At 38.2% G+C, this 20,252-nt stretch overlaps 1 protein-coding gene across 1 annotated transcript in view; it reads right to left on the bottom strand.

The window, feature by feature from the left end:
• MMP16 (matrix metallopeptidase 16) overlaps positions 1-20,252 on the bottom strand; it is a 278,762-nt gene that overhangs the window by 57,503 nt on the left and 201,007 nt on the right. Inside the window, exons 5-6 of the mRNA XM_037050191.1 lie at positions 18,183-18,344; positions 15,629-15,840 (exon numbers count right to left, since the gene is read on the bottom strand). Coding sequence (XP_036906086.1) covers positions 15,629-15,840; positions 18,183-18,344 — 374 coding nt within the window. The remainder of the gene's footprint in view (positions 1-15,628; positions 15,841-18,182; positions 18,345-20,252) is intronic.

Here is a 20,252-nt window from a genome sequence, read left to right as displayed (position 1 = left end):
ATGTAAACAGAGATTGTAAGGTAATCACCACAATCAAACTAAGAAACATGAAGATGGCGACAGAGTAGCACAGAGGGAACCCAGCTCCCATGCATCTGGTAGAAAATCCAGGTGGATCTACTGAAGAGCAGCATAATCGACCAACAATTCCCTAACATTTATGAAAATAAGAGACCAGAGAGTGTGACAGAGGAACCAGACAACTGCAGGTCCGCAAGGACTCCAGAAGGTGAGTGAGAACAAAAGCGGCTGCGCCAGAGGCCTCCTTGACGGAGCAGCCCACGCCATGCCCAAGGCAGACGACCTCCAGCCATGCGTGAGTACGGGCGAGAAGTGGTGGGCAATCTGGGTGGGCACCATCAGTGGGAAACAGAGGGCTGGGGCGCCTATGGAGGAGGGAACTCCAGAGGCCCAGCACCCGGTGGGCCGGCAACAGACTCCGTGGGAGCTATGGGCCTGCTACAGGGTCCGAGGGAGAGAACTGACTCCCCCCTCCCCGTCTAGGCAGGCTGGCTAATACCGGGCAGAGATCCGTGGGCTTAAGTTAACATAAAGGGTGGCAAGGACGGAGGGCCCTGTTCAACTGCAGACTCTGCGGTCGCCCGCCCACCAGCCCACCAGCCCACCAGCTCGGGGGATTTAAGAAGGACACTGTCGTTGCCGATCTTTTGGGATTGGGCTGGGCTGAGAGGCAGGCTCTGTGGAGAAGTCTCTATTGGAAAGTGAACTGAAGTGTTCTGCGACAGCAGCTTGCCTCATGGCCCAACCACCCAGCAGCAATCCAGGGGAGGGGTGGGAACACCTGGGTCCCACCACAGGACTGAGAAGGACAGTGCCAGATACCTCGGGACACAGGCAGCCTCCCAGGGGTGTGAGCGCCCACATCCCGATCTGGTAGCTTAGCTAGCGCATGCATGAGCGTGCGCACCTGAATACCTGCCCTCAGAGAGGCCCACTGGCTACAACCAGAAAAACAGGTTTGGACAGCTTGAAACTGACAAAGGAAGGGTGTTTTTTTTTGTGTGTGTGTGTGTGTGTGTGGTTCTTTTTCCCCTTCCCTTTTTTTCTTCTCTCAACTTCTTTTCTAAGTAATCTTATATCTTTTAAACTGTATTGTTGCTCTATCTTTCAATACTCTGTCACTCACTTCTTTTTCTTTTTGTCTGGTTTTAGTCCTTCCGTTTTTCCCCAATTTTTCGCTTATTCCTCCTTTCTCCTGACTTGTGTGTGTATGTGTGAGTGTGTGTTGGATTGTTTGTTTGTGTGTTGCTTAGATTTCTTTTAGGTGTATTATTATTATTTTACATTACTCTTATTTCTTTTTTATTTAAAGAATATCTTTGTATTCCTCCTCTTTCTGTATAAGTTTCTTAGTCCTGGCTGGTTATATTGTACTACCTGATAGGTTCCCACTGCTATTTCCTCCACAATGCATGACTAATTTTCTATACTTCACTTGCTTTCCTTTGGCATACTACCCAAGATCTATAACCCCCATTTAGACAAATCACTAACAGTGTATCATGTGAGTGTTGCTCCAATATTATTGTAAATAAGAGCTGTTCTATACAATGGCAACACTTCATACCACATCTCTTGGACCTTAGACCACCTTACAGGTTCCTGAATTATATTACTCTATTTACTCACACACTGCACCTAGTTACTAACCTGTACTCTCACCTTACCTCAAAATCTGGTCACCCGCAAGCACACTGCTTTCTAGATACAATTCACCAGTCTCCCCTCCCCTTAACAAGAGACTTAACTTATGTCCATCCTTTCTTAAAAGTAGCAAGCTGGGTGGAAGAGCACAGTTAACTCTATACATAGCCTAAAGATTTTCTATATCTTCTCTACTGACTGTGTCTGTAAATAACATAAAATAATCTTCTGCTATCATAAACCACATGCCTCCCCCTCCAACTGATCATAAACACACAATAAGTAAAGGAGTAGGTGGAAGCGGAGAACACCAAGATACCTGGAGGAGACTGCATCACTGAATTTCACAGGTATCCTACCACAGAAGTTCACACCATAAACGAAGGGAACCAAAACAGATCAATTGAACAAGCTAAGGCCAAAAAGAAGAGTATCACAAAAAAATGGGAAGACAAAGAAACAATCCCCAAATGAAAGAAAAGGAGGAAACCTCAGAAAGAATGTTAGATGAAATAGAGGTAAGTCAACTATCAGTACTGAATTCAAAGCACTGATTATCAGGAAATTCAAAGAGCTTACAACGAGCTAACAGAAACTACAGTGGAGCTACAATGAACTCTATGCAAACTATACCAACAAGAAAAAGGAAGCAGAAACCATCAGTAAAGGCCAAGAGGAAATGAAGAATACAATTACGGAACTGAAGAACACAGTAGAAGGTATGAAGGGTAGGATCGATGAGGCGGAAGATCGCATAAGTGAGATCGAAGACAGGATAGAAAGAATCTCCCAGACGGACCAAGTAATGGAATAGAGAATCAGAAAAAAATGAGAATTTAAGAGAAATGGAAGACAATAAGAAACATAATAATATCCGAATACTAGGAATACCAGAAGGAGAGGAAGAAGAAGAAGGGATAGAAAACCTACTTGAAAGAGTATTCACGGAAGATTTTCCTAAGTTGAGGAGAAATAAGGTCACAAGAATCCAGGAATCGCAGAGAGTCCCAATCAGGTGGAACCCAAAGAGGCCTACTGCAAGGCACATCATCATTAAAATGGCAAACCTCCAAGACAAAGAGAAAATCCTAAAGGCAGCAAGGGAGAAAAAGAAAGTAACATACAAGGGGGTCCAAATAAGGTTAGTTACTGACTTCTCAATGGAAACATTCCAAGCAAGAAGAGAATGGCAAGAAATATTCCAAGTAATGAGAAACAGAGGCCTACAACTAAGGCTACTGTACCCAGCAAGGATCTCAGTCAAGATAGAAGGCCAAATAAAGAGCTTCCAAGACAAAAGAACTCTAAAAGAATATGCCTCCACCAAACCAGCTCTACAAGAATTATTGAAAGGGCTGCTTTAAGGAAAGGAAGGAAAAGAGAGAGACGGAGAGGAACACAGGTACACAAATGGCAATGAATAAGTACCTTTCAATAATAAACTTAAATGTAAATGGATTAAATGCACCAATTAAAAGACATAGAATAGCTGAATGGATAAGAAATCCTGACCCACACATATGCTGCCTACAAGAGAACCACCTCAGGACTAAAGACCATCACAGACTAAAAGTGAAAGGATGGAAACAAATTTTCCAAGCAAATGGACAAGAAAAAGAAGCCGGGTAGCAATTCTAATATCAGACAAAATAGACTTCAAAAACAGGTCCATAAAGAGAGACCCAGAAGGTCAGTTCATATTACACAAGGGAAGAATTCACCAAGAAGATATTAACATTGTAAATATATACGCACCCAACACAGGAGCACCCAAATATATAAAGAAAATCCTAGAGAACCTCAAGAAAGATATTGACAGCAACACAATTATAGTAGGGGACTTTAACACCCCACTATCAAAAATGGACAGATCTTCCAAACAAAATATCAACAAAGATATTGCAGCACTAAATGACACTCTAGATGAAATGGACCTAATTGATATATATAGAGTCCTTCATGCCAAAGAAGCTAAATACACATTCTTTTCAAATGCACATGGAACATTTTCAAAGATAGACCACATTGTAGGACAAAAAACGAGACTCAACAAATTTAAGAAAATAGAAATCATACCAAGCATTTCCTCTGATCAAAAGGAACTGAAATTGGAAACTAACCCCAAGGGAAAAAACCCAAAACATCCCAAATCTTGGAGACTGAGTGGTAAGCTATTAAACAGCAAATGGGTCAAGGTAGAAATTAGAGAAGAAATCAAAAAGTTCCGGGAAACGAATGAAAATGAACTTACAACAACCCAAGACTTATGGGACACAGTGAAGGCCGCCCTGAGAGGGAACTTAATAGCAATACAGGCTTACCTAAAAAAAAATAGAAATGTTTCAAACAAACAACCTAAGCCAATGCCTCTAAAAACACGAGAAACAACAACAAAGACAGCCCAGAGCAAGTAGAAAGAAGGAAATAACCACGATCAGAGTAGAATTAAATGACGTAGAGACTAAAAGCACAACCCTAAAGGATCAGTGAATCCAGGAGTTGGTTTTGTGAAAAGATAAACAGAATAGACAAGCCTTTAAATAGGCTCATCAAGAAAAGAAGAGAGAAGACCCAAATAAACAATCAGAAATGAAAGAGGAGAGATTACAAGTGATAACACAGAAATAGAAGGGATTGTCAGGAATTACTATGCAGAGCTGTATGGCAAGAAATTTGAAAATCTAGGTGAAATGGACAAATTTCTAGAAAAATATAATCTTCCAAAACTTAACGAAAGAAAGCAGAAAACCTGAACAGGACAATAACAGCAGATGTAATTTAGGAAGTAATAAAAAACTCCCATCGCACAAAAGCTCTGGACCAGATGGTTTCACAGGAGAATTCTACAAAGCTTTAAAGGAAGAACTAACCCTCATTCTTCACAGACTATTCCAAAAAATCCAAAATGGTGGAAAATTCTCAAACTGTTTTTATAAAGCCAGCATCATCCTAATCCCAAAGCCCAATAGAGACACAACAAAGAAAGAAAACTTCAGGCCATTATGGCTGGTGAACATAGATGCTAAAATCCTCAATAAAGTATTGGCAAATCGCATCCAACAATGCATCAAAAAGATCATACACCACGACCAAGTGGGATTCATCCCAGGGATGCAAGGATGGTTCAATATTCATAAATCAGTAAATGTAATATACCACATAAACAAAAGCAAAGACAAAAATCACATGATCATATCAATAGAAGAGGAAAAATCTTTTGATAAGGTATAACACCCATTTATGATAAAAGTAGTCACCAAAATGGGAATAGAGGGAACATTCCTCAATATAATAAAGACCATATATGAAAGACCTACAGCCAACATCGTACTCAATGTGCAAAAAATAAAAGCTTTTCCACTAAGATCAGGAACAAGACAAGGTTGTCCACTTTCAGCACTTCTATTCAATATAGTATTGGAAGTTCTAGCCATAGCGATCAGAAAACAAAAGGAAATAAAAGGCATCAAAATCAGAAAGGAGGAAGCAAAACTGGCATTGTTTGCAGATGACATGATAGTGTACATGGAAAATCCTATAGCCTCTACAGAAAAACTATAGCCTCTACAGAAAAACTGCTTGAACTAAAAATGAATTTGGCAAAACAGCAGGATACAAAGTCAATATCCAGAAATCAAAGGCATTGTTGTATACTACCAGTGAAATAGCAGAAGCAAAAATCACGAAAAAAATCCCATTCAATATAGCAAAAAGAAGAATAAAATATCTGGGAATAAACCTAACCAAGGAGTTAAAGACCTGTATACAGAAAACTACACAACACTGAAGAAAGAAATCAATGAAGACACAAACAAATGGAAACATACACCATGGTCATGGATTGGAAGAATTAACATCATCAAAATGTCCATAGTACCCAATGCAATTTACAGATTTAGTGCAATACCTATTAAAGTGCCAATGGCATATTTCACAGACATAGAACAAACACTTTAAAAATTTATATGGGACCATAAAAGACCCCTAATAGCAGCTGCAATTTTGAGAAAGAAGAGCAAAGTAGGAGGGATTATAATACCTGATATTAAACTGTATTACAGGGCCACTGTAATCAAAACAGCCTCGTACTGGCATAAAAACTGGCACACAGACCAATGAAATAGAACGGAGAACCCAGAAATAAATCCAAGTCCCTACAGTCAATTAATATTCTTCAAAGGGGGCAGTAACATAAAATGGAGTAAAGATAGCCTCTTCAACAAATGGTGTTGGGAGAACTGGACAGCTACATGCAAAAAAATGAAACTTGATTACCAACTTACACCATACACCAAAATGAATTCAAGGTGGAAAAAAGACTTAAATATAAGCTGTGAAACCATTAAAGCCCTAGAGGAGAACATTGGCAGGAAAATCTCAGATATTTCACGCAGCAAGATTTTTACTGACTTGTCCCCTAGAGCAAGGAACATAAAGGGAAGAATAAATAAATGGGATCTCATCAAAAGTAAAAGCTTCTGCATGGCTAAGGAAAACAGTTTCAAGATGAAAAGATAAGCGACTGTTTGGAAAAACATATTTGCCAATGATACCTCAGACAAAGGTTTAATATCCAAAATATACAAAGAAGTCACATGACTCCACTCAAAGAAGACCAGCAACCGAATTAAAAAATGGGCAAAGGACTTGAACAGACACTTCACCAAGGAGGACATACAGAGGATCCAGAGACACATGAAAAGATGCTTGATATCGCTAGCTATCAGAAAGATGCAAATGAAAACCACAATGAGATACCACTTAACACCAGTCAGAATGGCTACCATAAAAAAGAAACAAACAACAAGTGTTGGAGAGGTTGTGGGGGAAAGGGTACTCTAGTTCACTGTTGGTGGGATTGGAGACTGGTACAACCACTATGGAAAACAGTATGGAATTTTCTAAGAAATCTAAAAATGGATGTGCCTTTTGACCCAGCTATTCCACTGTTAGGAGTATATTCTAAGTACCCTGAAGCACCAATCCAAAAGAACCTATGCACCCCGATGTTCATAGCAGCACAATTTACAATAGCCAAGAGTTGGAAGCAACCTAAATGCCCATCAGTCAATGACTGGATCAGAAAACTATGGTACATTTACACAATGGAATTTTATGCTGCAGAAAAGAAGAAGGAGCTCCTAACATTTGCAACATCATGCATGAAACTGGAAAGCATTATGCTGAATGAAATAAGCCAGGTGTTGAAAGACAAATACCATATGATATCACCGTTAACAGGAATCTAAACAACAAAATTAACAAGCAAGCAAAATGTAACCAAAGACACTGAAATACAGAAGGTGCTGACAGGGCCCAAAGGGGAGAAGGGAGAGAATCACTGGGGTAAAGGGGAAGGACTGACATGAACAAGTATAAAGGACAGATAGACAATAACTAAGGTGGGTGGAGGAAATGGGAGGGAGGTGGGGAGTGCTGCGGGGGGAGCAGGGCTCCGAATACAAGACAGAAAACTGTACTTGAAAAATAATTAAATATAAATAAATAAATAAATAAATAAAATTATTTTCAGGGTGGAAAAAAGAAACATATTCATTACCTCAGTTACCTTTTTTTTGTGGTGACAGCATAGGAAATCTTCTCTCTTAGCAAATTTCAAGATAATAATACATTATTATTTCTAAAAATATTATATTATTATTAACTATAGTCACCATGCTGTATATTAACTCTCTAGGACTTACACATTTTACAACCAGAAGTTTTACACTTTGACCAAATCTCCCATTTCTCCTTCCCCTCCCCCTGGTCACCACCATTTTACTCTGTTACTAAAAGTTTGACTTTTTTCAGATTCCATGCCTAGGTGACATCATGTAATATTATTCTTTATGTATCAGCTTATTTCTCTCAGTATGTTTTCCAGTTTCATCTATTTCATCACAAATGGCAAGATTTCATCTTTTTGTAAGGGTGAATAATATTCCATTGTATATATGTACCACATCCTCTTTATCCATTCATCTGAAAATAAACACTGTGTTGTTTCCATGTCTTGGCTATTGTGAATAATGTGAAGCACACACGAGGTGCAGATACCTCTTCCAAACAGTGATTTTATTTCCTTTAGATATAGACCCAGGAGCGGGACTGTCTGATAAGAACTTTGGCCTTTATTCTAAGCCAGACATCAAAGGGGTTTTGTAAGTAGTTGTGAGGTAGTTCTTATAAAATCATGTAACAGGTATTCAGGCTGGTTGAAGGGGCAGGGAGAAAGCAGAAAACCACTTTGGAGGGTATTACAATATGAGGTGGGATGCTGGGAACTTTTAATAAGATTGCTGAAGTGGGAGAGGGCAGAATATACTCAGATTCTGAGTATATTTTGAAGGTAGATGCAACTGATGTGGCTGTACTTTTAAGGATTTATTTACTGAGCAAGCAGAAAAATGGAGTTCCCCCCCCCTTTTTTTTGTATAGAAATACAGAAGCGGGAGTAAGTTTGTGAAGGAAGATTAGGGTTGGCACCTGGGTGGAGAGGTCAAGTGGGAACCCTCACACATTTCCACACTCATTTCTCCTGGGATAAAGGCATAAATATGAACTTTCAAAGCCAAACACAGATGCCCACCCTGGTGATTCTAGTATTCATGGTTTCTCACTATGGCAACCATAGGGATTGTTAGAAGTCAGCACTTGGACCCTAGGGTTTTCTATTCTTGAATACTTTAGTGGTCAGTAGAGTTGAAAGCAAATAATATGCAACAAAGGAAGAAAAATTATAATGAAGTAAAATGAAAGAAATGAGTAAAGCTCATGGCATGAAATACCAAGAGATAATATCAAACTGGATAGAAGAGTTCAAAGTTCAGTTTTTTAAAAAAAATGTTCATTTTGATCAATTGTGAAGACTTTAGTCACAAAATATATTACTGAAATATAATTGAGGGTGAAAGCTCCTACCTTTATACTCTTTTTCAATAAGCATCTCTATTCTTCACTCTCTAAATCCATCAATCCCTCTCTCTCTTGTATTTCTTATATAAAATCTTTTATTTTATAAAGAAATCATCATCTTGACAAAAAGATTGGGTCATTGCCTATGCTTACAAGGCTTGGCTAATGGGACACTATGTCTTCAGTGGAAGCTCAGCCAGTGTTAATGAGGCCTAATCTGGGCAAGTGTGTTTCTATGGAAATAACGGGAACTGTGATTTGTTGGTAGAATTAAGTGGGTTGTCATCAGTGAAGATGGTCGTATTTAAGAAGAAATAGTTTTGTGACAAATTAACAAAAAAGAATTTGATGAAGAAAAAAGAACCAAATGATTTTTGTGCTGTTTTGATTATCCTTGTGGGATGGGCAGTGTAAATAATGAAATACTTTCCTTACTGACAACAGGAGCCTTGCTCTTCTGGCTTAACTGGAAACACCTTTATGTGCTTCCTCAGATGTTGTTGCACAGCTTCACCTCCTAACACTAAGCTTTCCAACATCAGGGTAAATCTCTGGTCTCTGTGGTCCCCCCTGATATATTAAGAATTAGTCAAGAGCTGAATGGGACTTTTTTTCACTAAAACAACTCCAGATGTTAGAGACAGTTTTTCTCCCTATCCTTGGCTTAAAGAATAAAATGGTACCACTGCATTCATTTATATATAGCAAAATATTGGATGCTGAAATATATTCTGTGCAAGCTTGGCCAATTCTCCTTTTTTCACATTACACAATAACTAACTATTCTATGTTTTTATCTTGTATGCAAGGAATTCTGACACCATTCATGAACCACCTTGTCAGCACAGTCACAACAGCAGCTTTGTGTGGCAGGTACACATAGCTTAGACTCTTCAGGGACCACTCTTAAAATCACCTCTAAAGTAAGGACAAGGCATCTTTCATTATCAATATTTTATTTCTCTGTGCCTGGGCACTTCGTTTGGATTTTCATTTCCTTGTTTTCAGTGGCTTTCTTTCCCCAGAGGTTATGAAGATGAAGGAAGACTGAACTTTCTAATGTGTAAGAATAGAACATTATTCATTATGATTATGGTATAATATATATTTTATTTCTATTCTCATATAGAAACACAGACCCAGGACACTTTCTGCTTTATTTAAATGAGTGCCTCAGAAGCTCAATGTAAATCAAATTCCCTAAGAGGCTTGCTACCAATAAGAATTATGGTGAAACTCTTGTTATAAAGAAAGATTCCTTTTCAATAAGAAAATAATATTGCCTGCTGATATTAGGTTTTACTTGCATTGAGATTTTTTAACCTAAAAAATATCATACATATAGAATTTAAGTAAGTAATTATAATGGAAATCTTTGGCCAAGAAATAACTCACTAGTAGAATGTAATACTTTCAGTAATGTCATTAGGGTCAGTTACTGCTGTATAAACAGGCAACTGGCTACAGTTTATATAAATAACCATTACCCTGAACTCCAGTTTATCAGCTCAAACCTGGTGGAGCCCAGTGAACCAACCCTGCTCTGAATAAGTTTACACTCCAGTTGGTGGACACATCACAGAGAAATAGAAAAACAAGCATTATGAACATGTTGATTGGATGCAGAGAATAAATATGAAAACCACTAGAAGATTCTGGTTGAAGAATAGTGGGTGGAGGTTGGCACACACAGAAGGCATGAGGAGGGAAGCTGTGAACAGAGACAATCTTTACAAACTAGAATGGCATTAAAACTGAAGTGAGCCCTGGCTGGTGTAACTCAGTGGATTGAGCGTGGGCTGTGAACCAAAGGGTCACGGTTCGATACCCAGTCAGGGCACATGCCTGGGTTGCGGGCCAGGTCCCCAGTGGGGGCCATGTGAGAGGCAACCACACATTGATGTTTCTCTCCCTCTCTTTCTCCTTCCCTTCCTATCTCTCTAAAAATAAAAGAAAAGAAATAAAATATTAAAAATGCTGAAGTGATATGAGTGTTGGGTGAGTGTTGAGGAGATAATAAGGTTTCTAAATTGTGTCATAAATGTATAGTGAAGAGAAGTAGAGAACAAAGCTACGTTAGTAAGAGTGACATAAAATAGTGGGTGATCCTAAAATATAATAGAGGAGACCATAAAAAGGAGCAAATGATGAAAAGAAAGGCTGTGTCTGTGGAAGGCAAAGTAAAAAGACAGGTAAGCACAGGAGGTGGGCAGAAAGGCAAAGTTTGGAGAATGACATTAATTACAGATGAACAAAAGTCATCTAGACTATGTAGGTACCCAGGCAGCAGACAGATTACAAGTTATTGACAAAGGAAAATAGAATTGAGGGCTCAGTCATAGGAAGGCTTTCCTGCTCATGGACATGGGGACCCTCCATCTGATGTGATCAGCCACCCAGCCATATTGAAAATCAGAATGTCAGCCCCAGGGATCCAGATCTAGCCTGTTGGGCTGTTGCTGCTATTTTTCCAGTGCTTAAAGTAGCACTGCACAGTAGGGGCTCAAAACATATATCCCAAATATATGCTGCTTAATTTTTGTAATCTTCACCGGAGGATATGTTTTTGTTGATTTGAGAGACACAGCGAGCAAGAGAGAGAAACATTGATGTGAGATAAACAATTGGACCCCAGCTGGGGATTAAACCTGTAACCTTTTGGTGCACAGGACAACACTTTAATCAATTGAGCCACTTGGCCAGGGCTTGAATATTTACTATTTAAAAATCAAGTTTGGAGTTTACTTTTTTGAAAACCTTCCCTAAATCTTTCAGGTAGTAAATTTTAGTGTCAAAAACACAGACTTTAGAATCAAGTAGATCTGTGTTCAACTACTGACTACTTATAAAACTTATCACCTGGATTGACTACTTAACTTTCTGATACTCAGTTTACTCATTTGTAAAACAGCGACCACTATCTATCTCGTAGTTTTATTATGAGGTTTAGAGATTATGAATGTAAAGTGCCCAGTGTATACCCAGGAACATATTAGTTACCCAGAATTCATGACCCCTGTGAACTAAGAGCAGGTGTCACACAATTACTCTCTCTTCACTTTGATCCAATATTACATATTTCTGATTTATATCATGTATCACTTTGTACTACAGTTAACATGTCTATCTTCTCTCCCTCGATATACTAACTTCTTTGTACACCAAATACCATTTTCTTTATTTTTTTAAATATATTTTATTGATTATACCATTACAGTTGTTCTATTCCCCCCTTCATTCCCCTCCGCCCGCACACTCCCTCCCCCACTATTCTCCCCCCCTTAGTTTATAACCACGTGTCTCAATTTCTTTAGATTCTATATTTCCCCCACTATTCTCACCCTCCCCCTATCTATTTTCTACCTACCATCTATGCTATTTTCTGTGCCTTCTCCCCCCTTCTCCTCCTCCCACCCCCTGTTTCTAACCCTACATGTGTTCTTCATTTCTATGGTTCCACTCCTGATCTAGCTGTCCTCTTGGTTTGCTTTTATTTTAGGTGTGATTGTTAATAACTGTGTGTTTGCCGTCTTTTCACTGTTAATATTTTTCATCATTTTTTTCTTATATAAGTCCCTTTAGCATTTCATATAATAAGGGCTTGGTGATGATGAACTCCTTGAACTTGACCTTATCTGAGAAGCACTTTATCTGTCCTTCCATTCTAAATGAAAGTTTTGCTGGATAAAGCAATCTTGGCTGTAGGTCTTTGGATTTCATGACTTGGAATACTTCTTTCCAGCCCCTTCTTGCCTGGAAGGTCTCTTTTGAGAAATCCACTGACAGTCTGATGGGTACTCCTTTGTAGGTGACTGTCCCCTTATCCCTTGCTGCTTCTAGGATTCTCTCCTTCATTTTAGTCTTGGCCAATGTAATTATGATGTGCCTTGGTGTGTTCCTTCTTGGGTCCAACTTCTTTGGCACTCTCTGAGCTTCCTGGATTTCCTGGAAGTCTATTTCCTTTGCCAGACTGGGGAAGTTCTCCTTTATTATTTGTTCAAATACATTTTCCACTCGTGGCTGTTTCCTTCCCCCTTCTGGTACCCCTATAATCCGGATGTTGGAACATTTAAAGATGTCCTGGAGGTTCCTAAGCCTCTCCTCATTGTTTTGAATTCTCATTTCTTCATTCCTTTCTGGTCGGATATTTCGTTCTTCCTTCTGGTCCATTCCATTGATTTGAGTCCCAGTTTCCTTTCCATCGCTATTGGTTTCCTGGACATCTCCCTTCATTTCAATTAGTTTAGCCTTCATACGTTCCTCTATTTTGTGACTGCAGTCTACCAATTCTGTGAGCATCCTGATAAATAGTATCTTAAATTGGGCTTCTGAGAGGCTGGCAATCTGTTGCTCGCTTAGAGTTATTGGCTCTGGGACTTTGAGTTCCTCTTGCGCCATCTTTTGGGCTGTTCATGCCTGTTAAGTAGCAGGATCGGAGCCCTAGGTTTTCACCAGAGCAGGGCAACTCAGTCACTGGGTTGTGACATTGTATTTGGGGGCGGGATCAAAGAGGGACAATGGCTTCCCTCTGCCACCTGATGCCGCGACCCCCAGGTCACCAGGGGGTCGCAGCCACCACGGTCACCAGGCCCACGCGTTTCGTTCCACTGCATGCGAGTGTGCCACTGCTGTCAGCCCTCCACCACTGGGTTCGCCCCCTGAGGCCTGCGTGGTCCATCTCACTGTGCACGAATGTGCGACCTTGGTCAGTCTGCCCCTAATCCCGACTGGTTCCGGGCTGCCTGCGGGCCTAGGTCGGGGGTTCTGTCCTGCCCACGCAGCTCCACTGCTGGCTCCGCCTCTCTTACCGTCCCTGTTGAAAGGTTAGTAGCTGTGGGACTTCCGTATAATTCTGTTTTCTGGTCTTTGGGTGTGTCCTAGTTCTCCAAAACTTTTGTTGTATTCAAACTTGGTTGTGGGAGAAGGCACAGTGTTTCCACCTATGCCTCCATCTTGGCGGAAGTCCCCATTTTCTTTAATGTGCCTAAGAAATTGCTTTACTGAAATTCAGCATAATTCTTTTCTCAGTCAAGTTTTCCTGATTTGTTCAATCAAACTTCAGCACTTTCTTTTCAAGTTATGTAGCACCTTTTATTACTGACGTTGCAAACCTTAGGTTCATTTTTGTCTTTACTTATAGAGCATGGGCATTATAAAGATAGGGGGCACAGTCATAGCCACACATGCTTGGTGTCTAGTAAACTTTCTGCACTTACTCCTTATGTGAAAGGAGAGATGAATACACATGAATATGAAATTATATATTGCAAATTTACTGGGCAAGCTAAGATTAAAAGAATGAAATACCTACCAGAAGATAGTTTCTACAGAAATTATTCTTAGAAAGAAGAAATGGACCAGTAGAAAAATAAATAAAGTTAAAGAGTTTAAGTCTTTTCTGTAGGCAGTTTTGAGGAAGATGTCCAACATAACAGGAGAGTTTAGAGAAATATTAAAAGGCTAAACATTATTATACACCTGTTTTGATATTGAAAATAGTAGCTACTGCATTGCACTTGAGTGATGATCTAGATGCTTTCCATTCATTCCTGATCCCCTGATCCAAAGGATCAGTGACCACAGAACCTCATCTTGTCGGTCAAGAGCACTTACTATGCTTTCACAATGTGCAGAGCAGAAAGTTGGTGAAATGATCATTAAATATGAAGATATGGATATCCTCTGAGACTAGGAATATAATTGGACAGACAGGAACAATGAAAAGACTCAATGAACCTAGACTCAATTTCACATCATATTCTCAGATAAGGTGGACAGTTTGGTGATATCACTATGATATCAAGGGATAAAGCTGGAAGTCAAAATTCAGCCAAAATACTGAAAACAAATTTCTACACTTGTCATGTGGTGACTTGCAGAATAAACCACAGATATCTCATAAGTTTTTTGAAAGTTTACTCTTTGCATTGTAATTTATTACTCTGCTTAAACAAAAAAGGAAATATTTGATTAAGCATTGTAGGGCATTTATAGAATTTAAAGATATATTCATGAGTTTTCTAGCAAGAGCATCTATTTTTTTTCCTAGAAAGCACAACACTCTGATATATATTCTATCAAATCTAAATCATATTATCTAATAAAGAAAGCAGAGTACTTTGTCTATAAAAATTATATTAAATCTATATTTTTAAAGTGTAGCCTCTGGCAGATAGGAAATTCTGTATAAATAGGACAATATTTCATTATTTATTTATTAGTATGTACCAAAAAAGAGGGCTCATTATTTTACTTTTAAATGGATACTGTTGGCAAAAGTGAGGCTTTTTTAATACTCTAGTGCCAACATAACACACATTTTTCTTAATCTTTAAGATCAGTTTACAGATATTAAGGGAGAAAATTACTTTTCAATATTATTCTATATTAGTTTTTCAATATTGTAACTTATTTTAATACATTATTAGTGTTACTGTCTGAGTACTCAATGGCATTAAAGAACACATTTAGCAAAATGTAAAATCAGCTTACACTTTTGATCTTCTAAAAAATATTAAGAATTAGGTAGGTATAGATGCCTGACTCTAGAACACAGCAATATATGTATGAAAAATCTAAATGATGATCTCATAGAGGACATTTAACTCAAAGGCCACCTGTAAACCCCAAACAAGATGATCAGCACTCCTCCTAGAAACAATGCTGCAATGGTCATGAAATGAGAGGGATCTTGTCAACATGCAAACTATGATAGAGTACCCTCCCAAGCAGCTTTGTCCCTGTTAACTCCTATTCATGTTGTGAATAAGGCTTGTTTATTTGTTCCTAGCATGAAGCATTTCCTAACCCTTACATTTCCAAGCATTTCAGCCCCTGCTCACACAAATGCATTTTGCAAATAAAATAATACATTGTGTTCTGCTAGGCATTTCAACCCTTGTATACGTTTATTTAAGAAGCTTCTTAGAACCTGTGAAAGACCCGAGAAGCGTCTTAAAATGAATGGGAACTGGTTGTCTACAGAGTCACTGTAGACTTTTGATCTGCTATTAAAATGAAAAAAAAAAAAAAAAGCAGCTCCTACCTTGAACACAAACATCTCCCGGCGGAGAACGGCGAGTGTGTTGAAGTTGCCATCGCAGATGTTGGGTTTAGCCCCTGGGTAAGAGGGTCTCCCCGTGGGTGGCCGGGGTGGCTTGGGTTTGTCATTCCTCCGGGGGTCAGCTGGGGGGAGGGAGCGGTGTGGGGGCACTGTGGGCAGAGGTCTAGTTGGTGGAGGAGTCTTGTCTGGTGGACCTTTGGGAAACATGGACAGAACTTGGCTCACTTAAAGCTAGAGCAAGAGCACAACCACGCATCAGCATAGGGCTCACTCTCTGAGGTCTTTAATTGTAAGAAAAAAAGAAACTGTCTGACTCAACAAACAATAGCCAAGTTTATCAGAAAATCTGCTTATCATGCTCAATTCTGGGTCCAAGTAACTAGACTTTCTTATTTTAATTTTTAGTGAGAGTTTTTATAGCTTCACCACAGTCCTCATTGAAGAAGCTGCTTTCAAATCTCTCTTGGAAGTAGGTTGTGTGCAAATAATAAATAAAGGGAACTGAATACTGGAACCATGCATATTAATGCCACCAAAATTAACCCTAAATTTTGAGGGATGAGGATTCTATGCAAATATTTCTAAAAGATAAACATAAGTGAATGAAATTTTACTTAATCCTATGTCTCAAATTATATTTCATAACTTTTTCCTGACTTTCATAATTTTGTTTTAATGAAATGTTTTGATGAATTGTTAGAAGAGTTTCATGTGAACACCAAATCTAATACTCCTATTGATTAAAACACCATTAGAAAACTATTAATGTGAAAGGCATTTCCAAAGAGAGAGCTTGAAATTAAGGCACAATTTACACATGTAATTTGGTACAGATGTAAAGTATCATTCCTCAAGGAATTTGATTTTAGAAAGAAACACAGGCCCTGTCCAGTTTGGCTCAGTTGGTTGGAGCATGGTCCCATAACCAAAAGGTTGTGGGCTCAATTTCCAGTCAGGGCACATACCTGGGATGCAGGTTTGATCCCAGTCCGGGTGTGAATGATCCCCGGTCCGGGTGCATACAGATGGCAATCAATCAATGCTTCTCTCTTGCTTCGATGTTTCTCTCTGTCCCTTCCTTTTTCCCTTCCTCTCTCTCTAAAAGTAATGACAAAAATGTCCTTGGGTGAGGATTAAAAAGAAAAAAAGAAAGAACCACAGACCTGTTTGTACTTAATATACAGGTGGCCAACACAAAGCCCATGGGCCAAATTTGGCCCACCACCTTGTTTTATCTGCTTGGCACCTTGTTTCTACCCAGCAGCAGTGCTGAGCTCTTTGCCCCTATTTAAGGAGTAGTTATATTTATACAGTCCTAAAATTACATTAAGCCCTTTGAAGGCAACCTTGAGACTAATGTGGTCCCTGGTGAAAATGAGTTTGACATCCCTGACTTAATAGTTAGAGATGGAAAGAATATTCTTTTGCAGGCCTTCAGTCTGGGCCACTGATTCAGGTTACAAGGATGCTTGTCAGTTACACTGGATACTCACTTAACATGACTACTCAGCCCTGAGTTCCAGACATGTCTCTTTTCTGAGTCTCCCCAAAACCAGAGCAACACAAAAGTGGACCTGTTTTTTTAAAAAATCTATCTAAACTGTATGAGAATATTTACCACTGACATTAAAATTGAAAAACTAACAAATTGACAAAAATTACTGAATTTAAACTGTTATTTAAAAATGTAGATGGCATATACCAGATACTAGATATTATAGGTAACATATTGTGAAAGTGAAAGCTTCATGTCATTAATTTAAGAAAGCATATTATTTATCTGTAAATGACAGATGTCAAGTATTTAACAACTATGTGTAAAATAACGGTCAATGGTTCTAGTTGAGGGAGGTAAGATTATAGTCAACATGTATAACAGTCTTTCTCCTTTTGTCTTAGTTTGTATTCACTGACTGAACCCACAAAATAAAAATGATTTAATTGTACTAGAAATTTACTTTGAATTATGTTAGTTATCGTAGCCATTTGTTAACTATCACTCCCATGGTGACTAATTTTCACTCTTAGTGATTACATGCTTTTGACGAAATTTAATTATATCTATCACACAAATGTATTTTCTAAACCCCAAAAGTGATTTGTCTAAGAAATATCTCATAGCAAGTGGCATAACCTGAGAGACAACCTGTGAGTTTGTACTAAAGTCTCAGTATCATATAAAAGTCCTCACTGTTTTCATTGGTTACACTTATTATATATTTTACCTGAATTTAAGCACTAAAGTTTATCAGATCTTTATTATAACTTCAAGTTTCAACTAAATTCAGAAAATTTTTTCAGTGTTTAAGAATTTCCTACAATCTGTATATTCGGGTATTTTAGACTATTGTAAAAAAAACTTGATTGACTGAAGACTCTTGATGAAAGATCAGACTTTTATTTCCCTAGTATTGACTTTTATTTCCCTAGTATTTCTATCTCAGACATACTTAGAGTATCCATTTCAAAGAAGCAGTCACAGCAGGAACTCTGGACTTCTCTGTGTGGTTTACCAAATAGAAGCAGTGTAGCTCACCATAGATCTTCTGGATACCCTGTAGGTCGTCACTGGGCAGCTGAAAGTTGTTGGTCTCCATGTACTGGTAGAAAGGGGCCATGATAGCAGTAGGGTCATTGGAGTGCTCCAAGCCCAGAGCGTGGCCCAGCTCATGAACCGCCACGAGAAACAAGTCATTTCCTGTGTGATGAAAAGACAAAACTGACTGGAAAAAAATCCAGTTGAGAGTTAAGATGGACAATTGGTGTTATCAGCATTTTACCCAAGAAAAATTAGGAGAAATCTTGACTTCAACTCTTGGTAAGATTTTATTATTAGATTTCCTACCTGCAAAATCCCATATGTTGTTTAAAAAAAGGGTTGGAGGTGGGAAGGCGATGATCATTTCACTGAAGTCACGGAAATTTATAAAGTAAAATGGACAAACAAGGAATAAAAGTTGAAGCAAGAGCACAGTGTAAGAAATTGCTACTGCCATAACAAAAATGTTCTTCTGATTATAAAGCATGTGATGTAAAACATCTCACTTCTATAACAATCACACTAGACATAATTCTAACAGTAACTCAGTGAAAAATAGAGGACAGCTATAATCCTTACTTTAATTCAGGTTAGTTAATGTAGGTGCATGGGTGACTAATCTTGTCCAGAGCAGCAGGTCTTTGTATTTATAGAGCTGTGACTACAACTCAGGTTATTATTTTTTATTAATCTTTCCTGCTAACATTATATTTTTACAATTAAGAAAATCTATTACATTTAACTACAGTATGATATTAGTCTGAGGTGTACAATAGAGTGTTTCAATGTTTATATAACTTCCAAAATGATCACCACAATAAGTCTAAAACCTACCTGACACCATATATAGTCATCATAACGTTATTGGCTATATTCTTTATGAGAACTTGGGTTTTTATATGAAGGCTTTTTTTCTCACCTAGCATGTAGGAATACAGTTGTATAGGCTGGCAATCATAGTAACTAAATAACTAAATTTGCTCTGTAAATACAAGTTCTAATTAATTCATTGGTGATCAGAGCAAAATGCACTTAACTTAGAGTACATTTTCTCACTTAAAAAGAAGAAAAAAACAGCACTCTCACCTATGGTAAGTTTTCACAGTGACATCAATTTAAATGCAAACTCTCAGAAATGCTTGATGTGACTCTCTTCAGCCAAAACCCTGTTGATGGCCACCACCTGTTGCCGACTCCATGAGGATGGGCCAGTTATGTATGTCTACTTGTGAATGCCCAGAATTCAGCTGAGGTACATGAGCATTAAGGAGTTGAGTCTGTTACACATCTAATAGTCATGTTTCTCAGTGAAGAGCAGAACATGTATGAACATAAATGTAAGGTTTCATTTTGTGAGTATGTTTAAGTAAAATTGTTTGCAACCATTTTTAATAATGCACTATGATAATTCCCTTCAGAGGACTATTTTTATTTTAATGTTTTTACACAAAACCAGGTATATAATCAACATTTATCACTCTAAAGTATTCTGCATAGAGGAATGGATGAATCTCTGCAGCTGACTCCCTGGTGAAATTAACATACCAAAGATGAGTAACTCAAACACTTCAGAGCACATTTGACTCTCAAAGAATAACTGATTAAATACTGGTGTGAAATAAGTTAGGGGTATTCAAAACAAACAAAAGTTAAAATTTCAAATTTTAAAGAGCCTATCTTCTCCTGCTGTAAAATTACTTGACAGTGAAAATCAAGATAGGCAAAGTGAACTATCTTATGCATTAATTTTAATAACAAAAATTAACTACTTTTATTAAGAGTCTGCTAATTCTGTTCTGAGCATTCTGAATACCTTACCTGCATTTTCTTATTTAATTCTCACAACAATCTTATGAGTCAGCCACTATTATCAAGTGTATTTTAAAACTGAGGGGAAAAAGGGCACAAAGACATTAACTTCCATTTGCAAAGTCACATAGTACGTAGAGTACAGTTAGAATTCAAACTTCTCAGTTTGATTCCAGAGATCATCTTTGTAATTACTATAGTTAACTGCAGCACAACTATTAAAAGTATTGTGATGCACAACAGACTCTACATTGTAGT

The sequence above is a fragment of the Sturnira hondurensis genome, unplaced genomic scaffold (assembly GCF_014824575.4).
Source record: "Sturnira hondurensis isolate 20B ecotype Veracruz unplaced genomic scaffold, ASM1482457v3 Scaffold0006571, whole genome shotgun sequence".
NCBI classification, from domain to species: domain Eukaryota; kingdom Metazoa; phylum Chordata; class Mammalia; order Chiroptera; family Phyllostomidae; genus Sturnira; species Sturnira hondurensis.
The sequence above is the reverse complement of the archived record's forward strand: the minus strand, read 5'-3'. Positions and strand labels throughout refer to the sequence as shown.